Genomic DNA, 25,385 nt, shown 5'->3' with positions numbered 1-25,385 from the left:
CAAAAAATAATCAAAACCGTTTAAATTGTGCCAAACATTTTAAGTTTTTAATGGACATGTGAGCAATGGGAAAAGATTGAAAATAAATTACGAAATCTTACTACAAAAATAATCAATATGATAATGAAACCTCATATTGTCCTCACTTTATTGTATATAAATATCCAGAATTATATCTGTTTAATGAAGACAGACAAAACATAATAATGAGATAGAAGTGTATCTCCGGGTGCGGGAATTTCTCGCTACATTGAAGACCTGTTAGTGACCTTCTGCTGTTGTTTTTTCTATGGTCGGGTTGTTGTCTCTTTGACACATTCCCCGTTTCCATTCTCAATTTTATTTTATTTGTATGTTTAACGATTAAAATGTTTGTAAAGTAGCCTCCAACGTGACACAAATTCAGAACATTTTATCGTTTAAACCCTGATTTAAGGCAACTGAAAATTAAATTTACGCCTCTTGTCGGTGGTAGTGATTTTGAAGATAATTTTTGACGATCATATTACCCCCTTACCGCAACTGTTCATGAATAACACTAGGTGATAAACAAATATGTTTAGGGACAAGACCATTGGATGAGCTAGTATATGCTAAAAAATGCTATCTCATTTGACAAAGACAGAATTGAATTGTAAAATTTATTTAAGAAAGGTATTCAGCATATTTATAAGTTTGGTATATAAATAATAGTATTGTATCGATGTTTAAATGGATTAAAAGGACACACAATTGGCAATAGACAAAAACTTAGGGAATCGCATTTACTCTTGGGAAAGATGGCGGGTACATCAACTAGATACACGAATAGTGCTATGCATGCATCACCCGCCATACGAATTGACACTCACATAAATAATATTTACATCTTACTTTGAAACTAATGAATAAGTCTTTATTAAATGATTCATTAAAGCATGACGTTGTCGTTAAGATATGAATAAAAACGCTTTCTCCGATTATAATTCTAGCAATTAATTACAGATGCCCCTGCAGTTACAATTCGTTAAACGAATGAAATGATTGAATGTGTTTGCAATGGATTTCCAGCAATGTATAGTGTGTACCGATTTGATCAAATATCAAAATATGGGATGATTGTTCGCTCAATAAATTTGAGTACTGAAATAGTTGCTTTTACCAACTTTCCATTTCCGTACCAGCGAAATGGTATATACAAGTGTACTGTAAGTAATGGTATACCAGACACTGATGGAGATGTTCTTCAAACATTGTCAACAAACGTAAAATATGAAGGTATGGTGGTTTAAAACAGATTTGGCGTTCATCATGTTCATCTGTTTCTCAATTTTATATCTATATCTGATTGCTTTTATCTATATACCGTAGATCAATTTATTTTCGTGGGTAAAAATTTTTGTGGACTGAGGGGAACTTGCATTTTTGTTGATTTCTGATTTCGTGGTTTCGCTCATTTCTACATACGAAGCCTATGAAAAATTTCTCATACGGTAAACATTTGAATTCGTGGTTCACATATTTCTACGAAACAAAAAAAAACCAAACCAATTGGTGTCTAACGAATTATAATGAATCCCCAGTTTGGAAGATGTTGATTTTATACACTTTATATAGTTAACGAATTACATGGTCTCAAGAACCTGAAGGCAATATTGTACTTTTTTATCTGTGTAAACTCCGTTTATCATTTTCTGATAATTGACCTATTTCTATATCTGTGGATATAATTAAATGCTAGAAACAAGAATAATGACTTTTAACACGGTGATGAACGCATTTGATTTCCTTCATCATGTCTGGATATCATATATATAAAAAAAAAGATGTGGTATAATTGCCAATGAGACAATTGACCACAAGAGACCAAACTGACACAGACATTAACAACTATAGATCACCGCACGGCCTTCAACAATGAGCAAAGCCCATACCGCATAGTCAGATATAAAAGGCCCCGATATGATAATGTAAAACAATTCAAACGAGAAAACTAACGGTCTTATTTATATAAAAAACAAATATGTCGCACATTAACAAACGACAACCACTGAATTACAGGCTCCTGACTTGGGACAGGCACATACATAAATAATGTGGCGGGATTAAACATGTTAGCGGGATCCCAATCCTCCCCTATTTTATGTATATTTTGAGCTGTTTTCAGTTCTGTTCATCTTTTTTTACTAAATCATATGCATGCTATCTTTGATGAGTTTTTAGTGTTAAAACAAAAATACTAAAATTAAAGAAAAGAAAATGATAAAATAGCAATCAATCCTAACAAAAGATTTTAAAAAAAAAAGAAGTAAAATCACAAAAGTATCGAACTCAGAGGAAAATTCAAAGCAGAAAGTGTTCAATCGAATGGCAAAATCAAATCTCAAACACATCAAGCGAACAAATAACAACTGTCCAATTCCTGACTTTGTACAGACATTTTCTTATGTAGAAATAAGTGTTAATTGCACTTTGTATGCCTAGTATTGATCATATATTTTATTGTCTTAAGCTATGGTTTGCATGCAATGTTATAAAAAAGAACATGGAAAAGGGTTAAAATTGGTATGCTAGACCAATAACTCCTATAAAAAGTCATATGGTTTTATCCTTGTCAAGCCACAAAATGATAAGGTTAAGTCTTGTTATAGCATATGAAAGCGTTGTTTAATACGGTTTTGTAATATAATGTTGTTCAATAATGACGCATAGTTCGACAAACTATTAGTGAAATACTTTAATCGTCACTTTAGTGAATGAAAAAACTGTTGTAAACCCACTCTTTTTCTTTCGTTAATTCAGAATTTGATGTTCTGCAATATCGATATTGTTGCAAAAATTATTTAATGGTATAAATTTTCATTAACGGCTGAACAATATTTTTTTTATTAAGGACCTCCTGTGTTTGCACCTGAAAATAGAAATGTAAAAACTGGAGAAGTAGGACAATCAATAACACTGTCGTTTTATATCTACGGCTACCCTGACATTAAAGAAATTTTCATAGAACCAATAGGACGAAAGCCAACAAATAGAAAGAACTTAAAAGAATACAACATTTTAGAATCTACATTGAATTACACAGACTTTGACAATATCGTAGGAATAGATGGTTATGAAATTTTGATTGAAAGTAAGGTAGTGGACATAGATGATTTTCAAACCTATCGTTTAACAGCAAAGAATGCCTTGGGTGAAGGTTATTATCATTTTGATATTGTACCTAATGGTAAGTAAAGATTACAAAAAGGGACAGAAATCACTAATCGGAAAATCAAAAATAATATTCCCATTGCATAATACTTCAAATGACGAGGCTAAATAATAGACAGAAATAAAACATAACAGACTCCGAAGCAAGATCCTAGTGTAATCTCAGGTGGTCAAAATTGATGCAGTTCATGGTAAACACATGGCACATGTCATGTTTCCGCGAAAAAATGCATTTACGTAAAAAAAAAAACCTCCTGTGACTTTCTTTTTGTTTACATTTTGCCAACTATGATGTTATCATGTTGTGTTGTGACATATACAAACAGTGCCAGTGGTGAAACATATATTGATAACCAACTATTTTACGTAGTAGCTGAATCTTTTATTAGGGTTCAGTTTTTGTGTTAGCTTTAGTCCTTGTACGACGTTATCTTTTTATTTTTTTTATCAACGATTGAGATGTCATCCCCACTGGGGTTTGTATGTTGGGATCTTAGGATCTTGGGAACAAAACGACATAATAAGAATCCAAGTAGCAAGTCCTCGTGACAATGTACGGCTAAATTCCTGCAAAAAACACCAATACTTGCATCAAACACAAAAATGTTGTTTTGCAAATAGGCAAATCAACTATGAAACTTCTACAAAACATTATTTACTTGAACATTTGTAGCGGGTTGACCGTTGTAGCAAACAAGTATGTTTTTCATGATTGCCAGTGTGGTGGTGTTTTCCTTCGGGACAATTGATTTAAATCAACGGATCGAGAAAGCTTTACGGTATGCCAATATGAGAGGCCTTTCGTGATTTTCAATTTCAGAGATTGATACAATTGTGTATACATTTATTTTGCCAGATAAGATGCAGAGTGTATATAGCAAGTATATTTTATTTAGATAACTTAGATACCTTGATTTCAAATTGTCTACTCATATGTTCTTTTCCTCACACCCCCCCCCCCAAAAAAAAAAAGAAAACATGAATCAAAATCTGTCATCACAGTCCCTTCAGATAAGGAGAAGGGAGAGTGTTTTATGTTTTTTTTTTATCATAACGTGGTTGTCATGATACTATTGAGTTTTATGTTAATAACATAACGAAAAGATTGAAGGTGATAATAAGCAAAAGAAAACAATAATGTATAGATTTTTCTTACAGATTTATTAATGAATATAACTATTTCAGGATGTTCAGAGAATGTCCCTGTAGGCGAAAGTAAGAGAAGGTATTTCGTGATAATTTGCAGTATAGCTACAATTTTATGTGTTCATATGATCATTATTCACGTCTATCTTTGTGTAAAACATATAAAGACTCAGAATCAAAGACATAATATTGTCGGAGAAGACGGCAATTACCATACGTATCATGAAATTGGCACAATTTCGTACCGTGCTGACACAAACGACAATCAAGGGCAGAACCTGGCAACACAACAAGCTCAACCCGTGTCAACCCGTGTCAACTTGCAATCAAATGGTGAAAATACAACTGAATTGAATGCAGACCTTCTCGGTGATGAATTACAGCAACGTGAAACTACAGCAGTACAGAGGCAACACATGTCTATTTCGTCGGACGACACGAACCTGTCAAATGCCAATCTATCGCGGGCACCGTCCGTTGTCATACCAAGCGTGGACAACGGCGAATTAAGTGATCAAAAGAGTCACAGTAGTAATGACTCTGATAGTGAAACATCACATTACGTTATGATAGGCAATATTGGAGATGGGTATGAAAACCCTTACCAAACGGTTTTACAAGATTGTCCGGAAACTCATCAGTACATGGAGATCATGAGAGAAAGACATAACAGCATGTCATCTGCTGAATCAAATAATTTAGAACAAACACTTGAAAAGAAATAGACAAAGGAAGCCGTTTACATCAATCTTCAGTTGTAATCTACACTGAATATGATTAAATAGAATTTGAACGCGAATTTCTGTTATAGCATGTATAGTGCGCGAACTGCAGGAAACGTATTTTATTGCATACGGTATAATTGAGTATATTTTTCTATGTACCTGTATAAATATTGTATATAAAGCATGTAACAGGAAAAAAAGTGATTAGTTTATAATTATTACTCATTGCGGTCAAACCGTCAATTTGTCAATAGTATTTAAAATGTTTCACTTCCCCTGGTGAAGTGAACTTGTTTTAATATGGCTGATATCGGCTTTGAACTAGATGGCAGTAACTGTCAGATACTCTCATATATATGTCCTATATATTTTATGAAGTTATGGATGTATGACAATAACAATCACAAGAGTGCACACGCTAAAATGTCTCGCCTTCTTTACTAATCATTGATATTATGTTGATAGTCCTAAGTATAAAGCTTTATTAAAAACTGTCACATCAACTTAACATTAACCAAGATAACTAAACAAAGACCAATGAACCATGAAAATGAAGTCAAGGTCAGATGAACCATGCCAGGCAGACATGTACAGCTTACAATGCTTCCATACAACAAATATAGTTGACCAATTACTTATAGTTTAAGAAAAATAGACCAAAACACAAAAACTTAACACTGAGCAATGAACCGTGAAAATGAGGTTGAGGTCAAATAAAACCTGCGCGACTGACATATAGATCATAGAATATTTCCATACACCAAATATAGTTGACCTATGACATATAGTATTAGATAAAAAGACCAAAACTCAAAAACTTAACTTTGACCACTCAACCATGAAAATGAGGTCAAGGTCAGATGACATCTGCCGGCTAGACATGTACACCTTACAATCATTCCATACAACAAATATAGTAGATCTATTGCATAAAGTATGAGAAAAACAGACCAAAACACAAAAACTTAAATATAACCACTGAACCATGGAAATGAGGTCAAGGTCGGATGACACCTGCCAGTTAGACATGTACACCTTACAATCCTTCCATACACCGAATATACTAGTCCTATTGCTTATAGTATCTGAGATATGGACTTGACCACCAAAACTTAACCTTGTTCACTGATCCATGAAATGAGGTCGAGGTCAAGTGAAAACTGTCTGACAGGCATGAGGACCTTGCAAGGTACGCACATACCAAATATAATTATCCTATTACTTATAATAAGAGAGAATTCAACATTTCAAAAAATCTGAACTTTTTTTTCAAGTCGTCACTGAACCATGAAAATGAAGCATCCAGGTCTTCCACCTTCTAAAATATTAAGCTTTTAGAAAGTTAGCTAACGCCGCCGTCGCCGGATCACTATCCCTATGTCGAGCTTTCTGCAACAAAAGTTGCAGGCTCGACAAAAACCAAGGAGTAAACAAAGACTCAAAAAACCAAACGAACAAAAAAATAAGAAACAACAAGAACTCCACTAAAAACCGGGAGTGAAATCAGGTGCTCCGGAAGGGTAAGCAATTCGTGCCCCGTATACGGCACCCGTTATCACTTCATGTCCGGTCTGTGTTTTTTGTTTGCTTTGTATCGATCTGATGAATAAGCCCTTTTCAACTGATTTTTATAGTTTGTTTTAACGGTGTGCCGTTACAATACTGCTCCAAAGTAAGGGATGGTTTGGTGCGAGCAAACATGTTCAAACCCGCCACATTCTGTAAGTGCCTGTCCCAAGTCAGGATGGTTGTCGTTTGTTGCTGTGTGCATATCGTTTTTATATTGTGTCCATTGTTTATTTCATACATCAGGCCGTTAGTTTTCTCGATTACAATATTTTACATTTAGCATGTTGTGACTATGTGGCATGGATTTTGTTCATTGTTGAAGGTCGTACGTTGACCTAAAGTAGTTTACATCTAGGTCATTTGGTCTCTGGTGGAGAGGTGTCTCATTTAAAATTAATTCACATCTTATTTTTATATTTATGATCATATTTGAGGATAACTTTATTAGTTGTTTTCTGATCGTCATTCTTTGTCTAGGCTTTTAATATTTACCCCTTCGTGGTAGGTAAAACGTGGAAACGTATTAGTAATAATGTTGCGAAATGATAGAAGACTTCCTTTAATAAAAGTTAAATGTATTAAATATATTGAAAAAAGATGGTACGTAATAATCCATCTAAAAACCATGTTTTTTTCCAAAATAATCTGTTTTGTCTTCTGGGATCCACAAATATTTGTTGGAAAATGCCACAAGTACCATTGTGTGCTCGGTTCGTAATATCAAATAATTAGAAATCAGAGGAAATTTAATATCTTAAAAGCAAGTTTTGCGCTGATTCAAATTTAGACTTGTTTACCAAACAAGAAATGAAAAATACAGCCTGTTTTAGTGTTACATTAAAATGTTGTAATCTTTAGTAAATAAATCATTAAGCAATGTTCGATAGAAAAGTTGAGAAATACTGTGACATTGGTTAACTATTATAAATGAACCTTTTGGCTGAACTGAATAGTATACATCCTTATTGAGCGGACAGCTGAATCCTGCCTACGGAACTTGGATTTTCTCGCTGCGGTGAAGACCTATTGGTGTCCTTAGACTGTTTTTCTAATTTCTGACACATTCAACGTTTCTATTCTCAATTCAATTTAGGGAGAATAAGTTATCAAATTTATCATACATGTTATATAGTAACTGTCACGAGCAAATGACCTGCGTCAAGTTTTGTTCTGGTGTAGATTTGATTCTCAATTACAAATTGAAAATTAGTATTAATAAAAATACCGAGTGTGGTAAACTCAAAAACTGCAAATTGAAAATAAGTCTTAATAAAAATACCGAGGTAAACTCAAAAAGGGGAAGCAGATAAACCTAACAAAACCAAACGTAAGACTATATCAACCAACGGAACAAATGGAAAACAACTGTCTTATTATTGACTTTGTAGAGTCATTTACCTGAAAAATGGTGGGTTAAATAATGGATGTATAGCTAGCTAAGCCTTCGACTCGTATGAAAGTTGAATATATTTTCGCTATGGTGACAAACTCAAGTAGACTTGATTGGTTAATGGGGCAATAATTGGTCTCCAGCAGCCACAACTATATAAAACATCATCACCATGATCACAGAAATACAACACACTGACTAAAATATTTCAAACATACATACAAAAAATCTTACATTGACATCAACAATAAAGAAGTAAAGCTGAAGTATTCGCCATCATGATGCTAGCAGAACATCATAAACATGCAATTTTGAAAAAAAATTCAATCGACCTGATGAATTAATTGTTTTTCAACTGATTTTTACAGTTTGTTCTTATGTTGTACTGTAACACCAATATCCAAGGTTAGAAATGGGGGAGGGGTTTGACACCACCAAAAAACTAGTTTAATATGGCCCACCACATTCTGTATGCACCTGTTCCAAGTCAGGAGTATGTTATTTAAGTGATTTATGTTTTGTGTGGTATATCATATTCGTTTTTCGTTCATTTTTTCTTAGTTGAAATATTTTACATTTCATTTATGGCCTGTTATAGCTTAATATGGGGTATGGGTTTTGATCATTGTTGAAGGCCTTACTATGACCTATAGTTGTTAGCTACTAGGTCATGTCGTCTCTTGTGGAGAGTTGTCTATTTGGTATTTACACCACATCTTCTTAGTTTTGTAGACAGTGATTTCTATAAAGATACATTCATAATTCCGCGTGGAGGTCATGAAAAGTTCCCCTATGTTTGAGGTGAATGCTCTTATGTGTTGACTCTAATCACTGTGTGTAATGAAGTATTTTTCTTGACCTAACTTATTTATGCGTGCTCCATCAGTTTCTCACTTTCCATCAGTTTGTTTATTGAAATTGTAATGCAGTCGGCAGCAGTCCACCAAATTTATTTAAACTATTTCTACATTTTCTGCCTAGTCATTCAAATGTTTTAACATGCTCCATGGTTATTTAAATGCCTATAATGTTTCTGGTATCATTACAGTATTGTGCAAGTTATTACAATATGTGTTATATAAAAAAGAAAATGTGGTATGATTGCCAATGAGACAACTATCCACAAAAGACCAAAATGACACAGACATTAACAACTATAGGTCACCGTAAGGCCTTCAACAATGAGCAAAGCCCATACCACATAGTCAGCTATAAAAGGCCCCGATAAGACAATGTAAACAGTTAGTTTTCTTTGACAGAGTGAAGCTACGTTCTTCAATGCACAAATGTATAGTGATCTACACCTAGCAAAGAGTTTTACTCAAAACAATACCAGGGGTCTTGATCTTGCAGTGCAATCAGAGTTTTAACCTCATGTGTTAATTTGACATGAAGAACAGCAAGGTGTTGTTCCTTTATATATGTCTTTTGATTTTCATGTGCATGAAGTAAGTTTGTGTCATGGATTGGTACATTGCATCTTTTTTTCTATTTCAAAGCATGAAATACATACTTTACATCCACAATGGTATAAACAAATAGAGGAACAAAAATACAACAAACAGAATAAAATTTATTTCAACCAGTGTATCACAGATCACAGATCATATTACAAGTTATCTATTAACGAATGAAAAGGTTACTCTATTCATTGATACTATATTTTAGTCCAATTTTTCTAAGTCATAATCTTCACTAAGTTTTCTAAATAATATTCAAAGAATAATGTGTTTTTTTGACTGCTCATATATTATGACTTGGATTAAATGAAGTTAAAATTTTAATAACCTTAAAAATAAGAATAATATTCAAATTTTATGAAAGAGTTCTTATATTTTAATAATGCTCTTGTAAAAAATTTACTAAATTCCATGATTTTCTTCTTTTTTAATCTGGTAGATAATATCCAACAACAAAATCTTAAAGGTATTCAGAATAAAATAGAACAAAGATTTGCAAAAAAAAGAAATATAATTTTCATTGGAATGTAATATAAATGTATAGAAAAAAAAATCATATATCAATTAAGGCTTGGACGGAAATAAAACTTAAAACAAAATATTCAAATATCACAAAACAAAATTAATAATATAAATATTAATGTATATAAATAATTATTTGTACAAAATTATATTGTCAATTCAACTCAATGTTGTAAACTAGTGTAAAATATCAACTAATTATCACAGTATAGTCCCTGGACGGATCACATCTTCAGCAGTGTCAAAACTATATATCCAAGGCAGAGTCGTGACGATCTAATTAATAGTGTTCTACACATTAAATGCATATTATAGTTGGAATGATTGTAAAGCACTTAAATAAAATAAATTAAAAAAAATAAATTTTTAACACAATTTCAAACTTAAATACTGAGGCAGACTTTTCAATGCATTTCTACTTTCTTCAATACCAATATCTCCGGGTGAAATTTTGATGTCATATCCATTTTAACTTATCCATTTGGCCTCATGGTCGTAAAGTCCTCCAGCACTTCAAAACTACATAAATGCTGATATACAAGGTTCCCCAAAGTTCACATAAAAAAGTAAAATCCATGAGATGAATATAAACAATGAGATAGTTCCACAAAATTATGTCCCCTTTATTATTCTGACAATTGACATAAGAGGGCAGCACCCTTTGCAATCCAATAGTCCTGTGGTTCTACTGATGGTAAATGAACATTCACAACATAATTTGTAGACATTCCTGAAAAATAAAGAATGAAATATTGTAAATATGTGATAAACTACAGCTGTGAAAATGGTACACCATTCTTATATGTATAAAAGGAGATGGGAGTATATATATGAAGAAGACATTATACTAACACAGAAATATTCATAGATCAATTTACTGTTTCCAATGGAAGGTCATACAGTGACCCATAGTTTTGAATCATACCACTTCTTATTTTTATATTAAGAGCAATTTCTTGACAGGTCTGTATTTGATCTATTACAATTTGTTTTTTTAATCAGTTTTGGTTTTTTCAAAACACTAAATGTTAAAACTAATTAATACAATACTGTTAATTAAGAAATTATTGCTTGCATTTATTATTGCGATTTCGTCATTTAAGACTAAATTGCAATTCTGATTTTGCGATATTGAGAAAAGTCCTGTTTAATTCTGAATAAAATTTCAAAATGCGAGTTTTAATTATTGCAATTATAACCATGTTGCATTTTTTTGCAATAATAAAAACATCGCAATAATTTCAGAATTTACAGTATCTGAGCATTTGATTTTGAAACCTTTTTGTTGGCATCCTTCATAAAATCTAAAAAAGACATCTTTTTTTTTCGTTAATCAATACCCCCCAAGGGTGAATGGGGAATAGAAATATGGTCACTTGGTCTTCTCCCGACTGGCAGTAAAATGCTTGTTGAAGTGGGGTGTCCATTTGGCTGTGCGGGATGTATCAAATTCCCAATCATGTCTGGTCGGAATGGGGATGTTAAATCCGATGTCTCGTGTAAAGAGAGTGCCACGCTCTTTGCATGTTAAGAACCCTGGCAACAACCTTTTAAGGGGTCCGTAGGTGGCCTGTTGCATGGCAAAATTTCTGTCCCTATCCAATAAACCCTCATTTTCCAGTGGCAGTCAAAACTTCCCCGACCGTCATTCCAGATGGCCTCTATTGTGACAAGACCTACCCATTGTATTTATTGTGACGTTTTCGTCCTGAATATGCATGAAATATTTGCCACTGGACTTTAAGCAACCAACAATCAATCAATCAATCGTTAATCAATTACTTTTATCACTAATTGTTATAAGTAAAAAACACTTTTAAATTCAACACTTACCAGTTGTAGACAGAACACCAGCCCTAGCAGCTTCCTTGTACAATGGTGCATTGTAGTCCTCTGGTGGGGGTTCAAAGTCCATCTTTGGCTCCATGTGGAACATAGGTAGGACAGAGTTCATTACTCCTGGGGTTGAATCCACGACATGCATCTTCTCAGCATCCCAGTGGAAACCATCCATAAACAGTCCATGGATCAATACACCATCTTTTGGTTTTTCCACCTGAAATTCAAACAAAAACAATTCTCATTTTGAGCAAGGAAAATCTGGGAATGAATCATAACCCTTGGCTAGCAAAGATGAGAAAGGAATAACTGTGCTATGTTTGAATCCTAATAATCTCAAAGAGAGGGCAAGATACCAAAAGAATATTCAAACTCTTTAGTCGATAACAAACTGACAATGCCATGGCCAAATACCCAGAATGATCAAAAGACAAATAACAGTCCACAAAACACAGCATTGGAAAAAAATATATAACAAAACCAAATTTTCTTTTGTTCTTGTTACTTCTTTAACAATTAAACTTAGAATATTTATTCATTTACATATAAAACACATCTTTTTCCTTAAATTTGTACTGAAAACCCTTTTTTTGTCATTATACTCTCTAAACCAAATCATGACCTTGACACTTTTAATTTATACTTGAAAACACTTTTTTGCCATTTTACTTCTCTACACTAAATCATGACTTCGACTCTTTTAGTTTGTACTGAAAACACCCTTTTTGCCATTATATCCTCTAAACCAAATCATGACCTTGACACTTTTATTTTATACTTGAAAACACTTTGTTTGCCATGATACCCTCTAAACCAAATCATGACCTTGACACTTTCAATTTATACTTGAAAACACCTTTTTTGTAATTATATTCTCTAAACCAAATCATAATACTTACACTTATAATTTGTACTTGAAAATACTTTATTGTCATTATACTCTCTAAACCAAATCATAACATTGACAGTTTTAATTGATATTTGAAAACACTTTTTGCCATTATACTCTCTAGACCAAATCATGACCTTGACACTTTCAATTTGTACTTGGAACCTCTTTTTTGGTCATTATACCCTCTAAACATGACCTTAACTCTGTTTAACAAGGTGATGTATTACTTACCACTTTATCCATTTCCATCTCCTCACCAAACTGTAGTTCTGACATCTGTTTTGTAACATCCTTCTGGTCACGGAAATGTTTAGTTGGGTGGAATTCAAAGCTCAGGTGATCAATGGGAAGATTGTGTCTCCTAGCAAAGTTCTGCAGGGTACCAGTCAAGAATCCTACAAAAAGGTACCAGATTGATCAAGGAGAGCAGAAATTTTATCAAATCAATAATATGAATATTAGTGAACCACTGACATTTATCTATTCCTTAAATTTTTTTGTACCACTTTTTATTAGCCTTTTTTTACTTTGTTCATTACTGTAAACAAACTAATTTTCACGTGCAATTTTTCATGACTTTCGCAAGTAGAAAAATAACCCGAACAAAAATTGCCATGAATACTTAAAAATTGTGTTTTTCCTTTTTTTAAACTACATAAAACATATTTGAAAATCATATAAATAAAATCGCTGTGAAGTAGGTGAGATCAGGCTAAACATGAAATAATGTATCTGTAAAAATAAGTTGGTTTACAGTATTCAATAGTCTTTATACTATAACAAACCATAATCTCTAATTTGCTGCTTATTTTTCTGTATCCTTTTTTTTAAGTCATTTATTCTACACTTTTAGTCCTTTATTCTCCATTCTATAACAAACATTGTGTTATAACCATGCAATAAAATAGTTTACCTTGTGGGAAAAAGAATCCAGAAAGCCAGAATGATTTAGGCTGACCATGTTTAATCCAGTTATCAATGAAGAAACATCTGAAGGTCAGATCTGTAACCCAGCTACCGAGGGGCTTGAGAGATGGGTAAGCAGCATCTGCCCACATGGAAGGTACCTGGTTATTCAGGAAGGAATTGTAAACCATTTCAAGTTGATCACTCATTACAACAAATCCTTTGATAGCTTTCTGTAGGGTTGATAGGGAATCCTGAAAATATAAATATTTGTTTAGACATACAAATAAACTCATTATAGATACGGGTCTTAAAATGTTGTACATCAGATGCGAGCTTCATCTACAAAAGACTCATTAGTGATGCTTAAATAAAAAAAAATTAAAAAGGTAAAAAAAGTATGGAGTTAAAGAGTATATAGTACACAAAATACTGAAAGATTTTGTCAAATACAGCTACTGTAATCTATTCCTACACAAATTTTAGTTTAGGCATACAACATCACTTTTATGTTTGTTTGGAACAGATAAAGTTTTATATATCACCTACTGTAAAATTATTGCGATGTTTTTATTATTACAAAAAATGATTAGGTGATTAGTATGTATGTCAGATCAGAAAACATGGCGGTAGACAAATTATCAATATTTTACCTTGATGACTTTGAGAAGTTTGTTAAATCTATCCACTTCCTGTGTTAAGACTGTTGTCAATGAATTCAATCTTCCTTTCTCGTCAGGTTCAAACATCAGTGGATTAGCTTGATCTATATCTAATTTGTCCATTAATTTTTCAAGAATGCTATCAGCTAGCTCATATACAATTTCGTCATTAGATTTACCGGAGGAACCACTTGAAAGACGAGGCTGCACGTCCAAGATTGTGTTGACGATTTTCTGTGTTTCCTGAATTTGGAATGCAATGTTGGCATTCTCGTGCATGCCAAATATTTCTGGCTCATCATTCAATGGGAGAGTCTCAATAAATTCACGATATTCATCTAGTTTATCAAAGTTTGGACAGTAGTAAATTCCTAAATACAAAAGAAAAAAGGTTATTACAATATATGAAAAGGACTAAGTTCTGCTAAAATGGCTGAATGTTTATTGTGTGTTTTGTTATGTTTTTTTTTTTATATGAACACAAATGTTACATAGAATTTTTTATATCCATTGATGAGCTCAATTACTTTTCAATTAACTTTTCAATTATCAAAATACCCTTACTTCAGTTATTTACATTTTGGCAAGGATAAAAAAAATGTTCAGTCTTTATTATTAACTTTATCTAATAAAGCCCTGCAGCTAAGGACAGAAAACAAATTCAGTTCACACGAAAAGAGGTCTGACAAGCCATATAAATTTAAAGGAAAATAGAATTGAAGGCTTGAAAGTCCATATTTTTATGTAAAACTAACCAGAGGGGTGACAGGTTTTCATTTCTGTAGCCTCATTTCTATTTTCTATCTTCTTCTAAGATTTTAACTTCTTTTTACCCTCTTTATCCCATATCATACTTTTTTTTCATCCCCTATATCCAACATCCCAAAAGCATGTCATCCCCTTATAGTTACCCCTTACTTACCTGATTTGGAATATTTGTAATCCTCAGCTACTATTTTAGGATCAAAGAAGTTACTAAGCACTGTTCTCAGACATCGCTGGTCCAAGTGATCTGTCACACGACCACCATAGGTAATCTGTAAACATCAATTCAATTATATTTTTAATTGAGACTAAATGTGACCATGTATCAAATACTTGCCACTGGACATTTTGCAAATTATAATTTATTAATCAAATTTAAAAAAGGATTATTTATTTTGAGTATAAAAAGTACTACATGTATCTGTTATCTTCTGAGTTTAAATACATTTGTACTTTTTTAATGGTTTATAAATTTTTTTCAACAAAAATCTGCACTCTTAATTTTAGTCATTAGTTACTCTGGACTATAATCTAATCATGCTAATTTAAAAGATTAAGAAGATAGTTTCAATTTCAATTTATGTCAAATCTTGTATTGATATTCATATCTTGGAAATTTTCTCCAGGGTTTTCTAAATTTAGCTCTACCTACCTCCCCTGTGATATAAATGAGAGCATCCCATGGAATGGTACCTTCCTTACAGAACATTTGCATATTCAACTGAGCACATTCTCTGTCACTGTCACTGAATTCATACTGAAATAAAAACACACACAATGAAAAAAAATACTGTATTTGGACATGTAATCTTTAAATAAATAATGCTACACGTCAAAACTTTTTAAAAACTAGGAATGTATAATAATACATTTGGACATAAATTATCAAGTCAGTTAGCATAAATGACCTCATTGAACAAAAGGTTCATACTATAATGGAATTAAATAACCATTGTTAATTTAAAATAGTAGTACTGCATATACTCTGGTATTCCATTCTAGTAGAGGGTCTGAATGTTTCTTTGTTTCATTATTCTCTAATTTTTCCATTTTTCTCTATTCTTAATTTATTTTACCCATGATTCTCTATTCTTATTATTTCAGCCTCACATTATTCTCTATCCTCTAATTTTTGGCCTATTTTCTTCTATTAATCACTTTTTTACAATTCATTCTGCATTTTTTGCTAATACTGTAAAGTGGGTTATTTGTGCGGGTGTACAATTTCACGATTTTCTTTGAATAATGGTATACAAATTATTTTGGCAGATTGAAAACTTTTATCAATACCTTTGCATGTACATATCTAGTTGGCAGAATTTATTTTGGGATTTTGTTTTTACCGCAAAAATACGTGAAAAATTTACACTCCATGAAAATAACCTGCTAGACAGCAATTCTCTATTCCGTAAACCCCATTAAGAACCTCATATAGAACCCTCTACCAAAACAACAATAATACACATACTCTGATATTCCATCCTAGTGGTCCAAACTTCTTCCTCTCCAAGATGACTGCATGGAAGAAACAGACTCCAAATATAATACGCTTCCACTGTTGTCCAAGAACTGTGAAAAATAATGTCAGAATGTCAATTGATTAATTGATTAATGGTTACTTAGCATTCAGTGGCAAATATTTCATGCATGTACAAGACAATGAAATTGGTGTTTGATGGTTATTCCATCAGCTATACTATATAATATGTAACATAGCAGAAAAGCCTATGATTAAAGTTTGTGATAAAAACAGGTAAAATTTCAACAATCCTTATACCCATATTGCCTTCCCCCCATAATCCCCATGCTAAAGGACAGTTTAGAACTTTGTCCAACTCTGCCAAAAATAGCAAAACTTATGAAGTATTATGTTCTGGAGAGAAAATAAAATCCCCTTGCATGCAACACTTACTATGTTCCTCATAGAAGCTTGGAGTTATGTCTGCAAAGGCTCTTCTCATGTTAGCACGGATACCCTTTGGTGGTTCATTGGTGACCTTGACAGCATTCTGAAGGACACTGACAGGGAAATGTTTGGCTGGCATAGAGCTAAGGAAAAGACGATATTCATCGTGGATTGTGTCTGGTTTCTCTGACATACTTTTCAGGAGATTCTCCATTGCCAACATCCATGATGCTGCCAAGTGACAGTTCTGTTGAAGACAAAAACATTTTTATATTTAAATCAATTTTTATATTTATGTATATGTACTGTGGATTAATTTATTTTCATGGATACAAATTTTGTTGGACTGATGAAATTGTATTTTTTGAGAATATTTGATTTCATGGTTTGGCCAAATTCAGTTTTCAAGTGTACAGAATATTTGTACTTGCTCTACTTTTTAATTCGCTGTTTACCTTATCAAGTTATTTGACAAATAATAATGAATCCATTGTAGCATTCACTTAAAGCAATGAGGTGATAAATGGTAAGCATGTTAAAATTTGTAAATTGCTGCTTAAATCATTGCTAAAGATGTTGCTACTATGAGAAGGGGTAGGACCTTTTTTGGGACATTGGGATTGGGTGTTTTTAAGCTGGGGATTTTGGGATTGATCCTTTTGGGATCCCAGAATTATTTTTTTGAGTTTCAGGATGTCGGATTTAAATTTTTTTTAAATCGGGACCTCAGGATTTCATGTTTTTAAGCCTGGGATTTCAGGATCAGGACCCCCCTCCCCCTCTATTATACATCGTATCACATTCATAATTCTGCAAAAGCAAACAATCTTTTTTTTATATTTCTTTGTTTATTTTGCATATGAGCTTTAATATATAGTTGTAAATAAAGTGTGAATAAAACTGTTATCAATTATAAATACCTGTAAGAAGACCCAGTCTCCACATTTGATGGCCTCTGCTATCAATTTCTCAGCTACAGGACCTTGACCTTGACCTAGAGAGATGGCCTGTACTCTGAAATATGAAAACAACTTTTTATCACAAAGATCACAAAACTATTATAAGAATAACTTTAGTTTAAACATATTTATTTAAAGTGGATTGGAAAACAAGTTATTGCAACTTATATTTATCCCTTTCCACTTTGTTGGTGCGAGTACTGCCTTGTAGCGGCTTTAGCCTACTCTTTTTCGAAATCTACAAGGGGGTCTTTTACATGCAAGCGATATGGCTCTCTGTTAACACGGGTCAGCCATTTATCGTCCCCTTCGGACGGACTATCATCTTTTCCTCAAGACAATACTCGCAAATGATGTTAAGGGAGAGCCGAAAATTCAGTTCCTGAAATTTTCATCCTGCAACAGAAATAACTTTAGAGGATTTGAAAGTTATGGTTCTTTATTCAAACTGTCAAATTTATATAAACAAACTGGTATTAAAAATTTCAAAATACTTCCTTCTTTAAATGAATACTGTTTTTCAAAGTTTTAAGAACTAGTGGAATGCAAAACTTTAAAATTAAAAAGAATGACTTTAAACTGTAAATTTATCAGGGTGAGTCATTGGCCTTTCAGATCAAGTCTTGACCGATAAATATGACAATTTTTTTACCCTTGCTTTATTCTGATATATATTATAACAATAAATCAGACTTCTTAAGATATTTCTGGGAGTTTTAAGAATCTGAAAAAAAAAATCTTTTTACAGCAAACAATTCAACATAAATCTCTGTAAAAAAAATTGATGGCTTTAAAAATTGGTAAGGTGAAAATCTTTTGCTGATTCTGAATTTTGAAAATATAAAATTGAGAATGGAAATGGGGAATGTGTCAAAGCGACAACAACCCGACCATAGAGAAGACAACAGCCGAAGGCCACCAATGGGTCTTCAATGTAGCTAGAAACTCCCGCACCCGTAGGCGTCCTTCAGCTGGCCCCTAAACAAATATGTTTACTAGTTCAGTGATAATGGATGTCTTACTAAATTAATTTACTCACTTGTCAGTGTATCCTTTTTCTCTAGCAAACCTAAGGAAGGCTCCCATGGGGTCAGATCCAGTACTCAATACAAATACCAGAGGTGTGGTCTTGTTCATATTGTCATACAGGGTCTGTAGTGTGACGGGTGGACTCTCTACAAACTGTGGTCCAAGGTTGGCTTTGACAAACTCTGTGACAGCAAATATGGTCTAGAAAAATGGAAAAAATTCAGTTTAAAAAAAACACTGTATATTATGATACTATGTTTTTTGGTTTGAATAGTTTTTTTTCAATAAGGGACGACATCAAAAGATCAATGAAGGATAAAAAATTAAATTAATAGTTTGGGGGAGAGGGTAAAAATTTTTTGTTAATCCAAAATCTTTTAACAATAAGTTTTTTTTTATCCTACATTGAACTTTTGATGTCATCCCTAATTCAATATATTTTCATTTTAAATAATACAAACAAATCAATTTATATATTTCAGTTTTTCATTTTTTATTCATTTTATTTTTATACTTCTTTTTTATAATTGTTTTGTATGATAAAGTATATCAATACACATGTACTAATATAAAATAAAATAGAAACCTAACTTAAGTCAAGGCATAGTAACTACTTAGTCCAATTAAGAATATATACTTGTTCCCTACCTCCTTGTCTAAGTGAATAAGTAGAGGTACGGAGGCAGTTAACACAACTATATATATATATCTATCTACAACTCGTCTAAACATCAACCCAACAATGTTAGACCTGTAAATTTGCTTTCGCAAACTTTTTGTTCTTCCCTCACCGGGATTCGAACCCATGCTACTGAGATATCGTGACACCAAATCGCCTGCACTGGGCTTTATAAAAATGAAGCTTTCGGTGGCCATGTGTTACCTTTCCATGTCAGTTTTAATCTAGCGTCGTACTACAGTACTAATATATAAGGCATGCAGATGTATATATATATATATATATATGTATATATAATTTATATATTATTTTTAGAAGGGGGTGACACATTGTAAATTGTAAATTCATATTTTACCTTTTCTTCTTTAAAGACTTTTACAAACATGACTTTCTGGAAACTTGTCAAACGCTTATTCCAGTGACCTTTAACCTCACTGTTATCATCGTCTGGCTCTTGACCCTCAACAAGGTCAGCTGGTTCTGCTGGTAAGGGGCCATAACTCTCCAATGTTTCTGGGTTACCTCTGATCTAAAGTTAAAAAAAAATCAACTTTTAAATAATTGAATCCAAAAAAAATATGTAATTCTTACAGCTGAATTACCTGAGTGTGTACCTTGTGCATATAACATTATTGTACTTTGTACACATTCAAGTTTATGAGCTGTAATAATTTTATAGTAAACTTTGAAAATCAGATGTTATTTGCTTATCAAACAAAAATGTAAAGTGCTTAACTTAATTCAGTCTTAACTTTCACTACCATAACTTATCTTTAAAAATACTACTACTATGATAAATAAAACAAAGGATTAGTTTTAAGCTGATATTCTTCCAAAATTTTAATCCATGTAAAAAATTGCTATTGTTTTCTTTCAGTTGATAATTTTATCAGTCAATTGATTCAAAGTAAGGCTGTGCAAGGCTCATGTATGTAATTGTATGGATTATAGTTCAAGTATTCATTTTGAAGTAATTTTCTCAGTCAAGAATGAGCATGGATCAAATAACATCAGTAATAATTCTCTAAATCATTTAAATAAGGATCAGAATGTGCATTGATTTTCTTGTAATTGTATGGATAAGACATATGCATTGTGCTGGGTATGGTAATAGGTTACAGCAAGAATTTTTTGGGTTTCATTTTGCATATTAGACAAACTTTAACTCAGAAGGGCAAGACAGACTGATAAATCATCAACACAATTATAACAAGAAGCTTTTATCTCAGGCATAACAAAACCATATATACATTTTCTTGACAGAATAAAATCCATTCAAAACTGACCACTATGGAAATAAAGAATGCTAAGGTAAATTAATCTGTTTTAAAATGAACTTTTTTTTCAAAATGTAATACAGCTTCAACAAAATTCTACTTTTCAGAATCAATTGCAATCTCGGTAATATTTCAAAAATGATATGATTGGTAAACAACCTTCTAAACAATGGATATTTGACCTACATCATGACATTGAGTGAAAATGAAATTTCCATTCTAACCCCTTTAGATTTTGAAATGAAGAAAAATTAAGATTTGATAATGAATGCAAATATTGTACTTTAAAAAATTGGTTCGGGTGAAGAACTTTTCTAGATTTAACTTATTTCAATTAGTTTCAAGAAAATATACATATGGTTTGTGGTCTATTTGACGGACAACAAGAATAACAGTATTATCAACAAAAAGCACAAGTCATCGTTAAATCAAAAAGATATTCATACACAGAAAACAAGCAACTGTCATTTAAATATCAATCATTGCATCACACTTATTTTTAGAAACAAACAAACAATACTCTTACCTTGCTTGATTTGTCCTGTAAACAAATTAAAGAGAAAGAAAGAATAAGCAGTGATATAATACACCTCATTTTGTCTCCATGAAAGCTTTATCTACCATTCTAGTCTTGACTTTTATTTTCATGGTGAGTTGTCCAGCAAGGATTCATACACTTCCCCCTTTGATTGTTAACATGTATATTTTTTAACACAAACCGTCCAAAAAAAAATTCCATTTATATAATATTTTTTGGGAATAACACATCTCCCTCTTCCAAAAATCCTGAATTGCGCTCATGATACTTGAAGAGTAATTGTAAATTGCTTGATCTTATCACTTTTTTAAATCCCAAAATTTTAGGAAAAGAAAAAATAAATTTGGAAGTTGCCCTCTATGGAATGTCAAAATGGTTTTGATATTGTAATTTTATGAAAGGACATACCAGATCAAGTTTTAGATGGTAATAATAACAATCATGAAGACAAAATGTGCAAGTAAGAAGCAAAGAAAAGAAATATAAAAGTTCCCTAAATACACAAACTTTTTTCTAAAAAACTAATTCTAGCACAAAACTGTGACCAACACATGTACAAAAGCTATCTTTAATGTTAGTAGTCTATCATATCTAATACATATATTAAAGTGAAAATATGTGAGGCACAGTAAAAATTTAAATATTTAAAAAAACTATCTAAACACACATTACGTGAAGAATATAAAGTGAAAAGTATGCAAAAATATTTCTATAATCTATCTAGTGAAAAAGTGTATCAAGATTTATACACAGAAAAGTACATCTAAATCCACCATCAGAATTTCACATAAAATGCTTAACTGCATAACCCCTTTTGTTTTGTTTTTTTATTGGGGTGATGGGGATTTTTACATTCACTGATTAAATTTATTTTCTAAGTTAACAACATAGTACACGAATGCCCCACTCGCACTATCATTTTCTATGTTCAGTGGACCGTGAAATTGGGGTCAAAACTTTAATTTGGAATTAAAATTAGAAAGATCATACCATAGGGAACATGTGTACTAAGTTTCAAGTTGATGTAACTTTAACTTCATCAAAAACTACCTTGACCAAAAACTTTAACCTGAACTTCGCACTATCATTTTCAATGTTCAGTGGACCATGAAATTGGGGTCAAAACTATAATTTGGCATTAAAATTAGAAAGATCATATCATGGGGAACAAGTGTACTAAGTTTCAAGTTGATTGGACTTCAACTTCTTCAAAAACTACCTTGACCAAAAACTTTAACCTGAAGCGGACGGACGGACGAACGGAGGCACAGACCAGAAAACATAATGCCCCTCTACTATCGTAAGTGGGGCATAAAAAATCACAAATAATAAATTGTTTCTGCGCTTTCACTCAGTTGATCAATGGCTACTGATGTTTCACCTCTTTCACAAAATCAGGTACATTGGTAATTTGAAGCATTACTTTAATTTAGTTTGAGTATCAACTTTGAGAAGATCTTCTGATGGTGTATCTATATCTTGAGTATAATAAGCAAATCTGTCTATACCGTCTATAAATGTACCATTACCATGTAATAATGCCTATACAAATGAATGTTTTCTTCTTAGGCACACCTTATTAAAGATCATAAAACTTTTGGCAAACATTAGAAAAATGTATTTTACTGAACCTGGTTGTTAATTTTTTGTTAGATGTACAGCCATCATTTTTCTACTGTCAAGATCAGTGGCTGTACTGTTGCATTGTTAAAAAACCAACAAAAGAAGTCTATAATTTTTCATTGTTTTTTTCTTTTTTAATAGAAAGAAATTTTATTTTTTGCATGATTTTTATCATCATGAACAAAACTCATTACCCCATGCCGAAGATGTAATAAATTGAAATGGGGAAAAATAAAGAAAACATTCATCTGAATTTCTAATAAGATAAAAAAGTATAAAACAATAAAACAATTCCTACCTCTAAGTCTCCAATCTGAACCCAGCAAGGTGTTTTCAATATATCATTGTGTATTCCACGGAAAACTTTAAATGTGTCATTTATATCAACCAGATTTTTCCATGCAGGTAGTTGAATCCAGCTGACATCAGGTTTGGCGGGACGTTCCTTGTCCATGCCTGCAGCTCCACGTAGGAAGAAGTTCCATTCGTCTGTGCTGACTTTGTTGTCCTGTCTCATGATCTCTATACACAACATGAACGAGAAGACCAGCTTGTCTTTCTCAAACAATGCTCTATAAAATAAAATTATTTAGGTTCCATAATGAGCCTACAAGCAGGGTTTCCGCTGGCGGTCGCCATTTTCGCAATTTGCGAAAACATAATAATTGTGGCGATTAAAATTCGTCATTGGCGAAAGAATTTGGCGACAGAAATATATATAACGATTTATTTTCCTCCATCTTGTTTATTTACTTTTTTCGAGTTTCTCGGACTTTACTCGATCATACAATACTAGAATTCACCTTGACCTCATTAAGATTTGGACAGAAAATCAATAATCAGCTGATTGCATTTTATACCTATCGACAACAAAGGACTAATTAATAAAGGTGTTGATTGAATTGTTTGACAAAATGATATGGTTAAATAGCTTCCGGTAAATGTCACATACATAATTTATTTACCACTTTGCGACGCACGTGTTTGAAGCAAACTTTTGACGTCTCCTCTCCTTTGAAAGATAGTTTACAAAGAAAGCTGTTGTTGTGACGAAAAATGTTCAAAAGCAAGAAAAATCTCTGATTTAAAAATTAAATTATCCTTTGACTTTAATATTGGTTATTGATTAGGGAGACTACTTTAAAGTCGTTTTAGTGACACACGTGTTTCAAGCATAGTTTTACATCTCAACTTTTTCATTTACAATGGTCAAGAAAAGTAAACGGTCGTTATGAAGAAATCTATCCAAAAGGTTAAGAACAACACCTCGAATGAGAGTAACCCTTCAATGTAATGACTACACATGAAATGAGGGATCAATTTCATGTGATACAAGCTTTTGTTTTGTTGTAAAAACCACTTCTTAGTACAAAAGGGTACATCAGTATTTTTCTTTTAAGGAAAATTTCCCTACTACGAACTATAGTGGTATTATATGATCAAAACATGGGGGGAGGGGGGGGTAGAAAAAAAGGTAAATTTTAAACGAAAAATATATTTATGTTACTTGGCGAAAAAAATAAGAAAGTGGCGAAAAATATATTGTTTTGGCAAAAGAGGTGGCGAAAAAAATAATTGACCCAGGGGAAACCCTGCCTACAAGAATCTGATGTTTGTTTAACAGATAATTATTAAATAATGTAAACAAAGAGCTGCTGAACCAACGCCTCCTATGTTTTGTGCTAGTAGAGTTCCCTTAAGAAAAGATGCAGTTTACTTTATTGTTGTTTTCAATGTAGTGGTATTATTGAATAATGGTAAAACCTTGCAACTAAACAGCTATTCTTTCTACTGGTTTCAGAAATCCTAAATACTTTGATTGGAACTCAAAAATGGGTGACAGAATATCCCCCTAGAAAAATTGCTGTAAAATGATCTTTTTAATTTTAAATATCCTGTTAGAGAAAAAAAGGGAAAAGAGATTCCTAGAAAAGTAGTTTCGTAGATATGTAAAGGTATAACCTGTCTTCTTTGAAACAGCCCTCAATGGTATTGCAGATGATTTCCCCTTACCTGGCTACATTTGTATAAATAGCAGAAATTCTGTCTCCCTTACCTGGCTACATTTGTATAGATAGCAGAAGTTGTCTCCCTTAGACAGATCTCCAGACGTTGCTGTAAATCACTATTCTTCTCACTTCCTTCTATTGTAGCATTGAAGAGCTACAAAAAAGTTTATTTGTCAATATTAAAAAAAATTTCTAAAATATAGTTTCTAGAAAAATCAAATAATATTATTAATAACTATTTTGAAAACCATACTACAGTATGAAAGATACATAATACCTATGAAAATTACTTTAATT

The 25,385-nt window shown here is 32.3% G+C and overlaps 1 protein-coding gene across 7 annotated transcripts in view; it reads right to left on the bottom strand.

Moving 5' to 3' along the window:
• Positions 1-9,582: 9,582 nt before the first annotated feature.
• Positions 9,583-25,385, bottom strand: part of LOC143052293 (dynein axonemal heavy chain 6-like) — a 75,394-nt gene continuing 59,591 nt past the window's right edge. For 5 of the 7 annotated variants that reach the window (XM_076225296.1, XM_076225298.1, XM_076225300.1 and 2 more), the window contains 15 exons: positions 25,136-25,242; positions 23,378-23,651; positions 21,445-21,459; positions 19,997-20,170; positions 18,973-19,163; positions 17,895-17,988; positions 16,981-17,221; positions 16,537-16,637; positions 15,721-15,825; positions 15,226-15,340; positions 14,295-14,674; positions 13,649-13,895; positions 12,967-13,130; positions 11,838-12,060; positions 9,583-10,734 (listed from right to left, as the gene is read on the bottom strand). In XM_076225296.1, the coding sequence (XP_076081411.1) occupies positions 10,631-10,734; positions 11,838-12,060; positions 12,967-13,130; positions 13,649-13,895; positions 14,295-14,674; positions 15,226-15,340; positions 15,721-15,825; positions 16,537-16,637; positions 16,981-17,221; positions 17,895-17,988; positions 18,973-19,163; positions 19,997-20,170; positions 21,445-21,459; positions 23,378-23,651; positions 25,136-25,242 (2,535 nt within the window). In that variant the 3' untranslated portion in view covers positions 9,583-10,630. The remainder of the gene's footprint in view (positions 10,735-11,837; positions 12,061-12,966; positions 13,131-13,648; positions 13,896-14,294; positions 14,675-15,225; positions 15,341-15,720; positions 15,826-16,536; positions 16,638-16,980; positions 17,222-17,894; positions 17,989-18,972; positions 19,164-19,996; positions 20,171-21,444; positions 21,460-23,377; positions 23,652-25,135; positions 25,243-25,385) is intronic. The other 2 variants (XM_076225297.1, XM_076225299.1) reach the window with 1 other exon arrangement.

Source organism: Mytilus galloprovincialis, chromosome 11 (genome assembly GCF_965363235.1).
Source record: "Mytilus galloprovincialis chromosome 11, xbMytGall1.hap1.1, whole genome shotgun sequence".
Lineage (NCBI taxonomy): Eukaryota > Metazoa > Mollusca > Bivalvia > Mytilida > Mytilidae > Mytilus > Mytilus galloprovincialis.
This window is presented reverse-complemented; position numbering and strand designations above follow the sequence as displayed.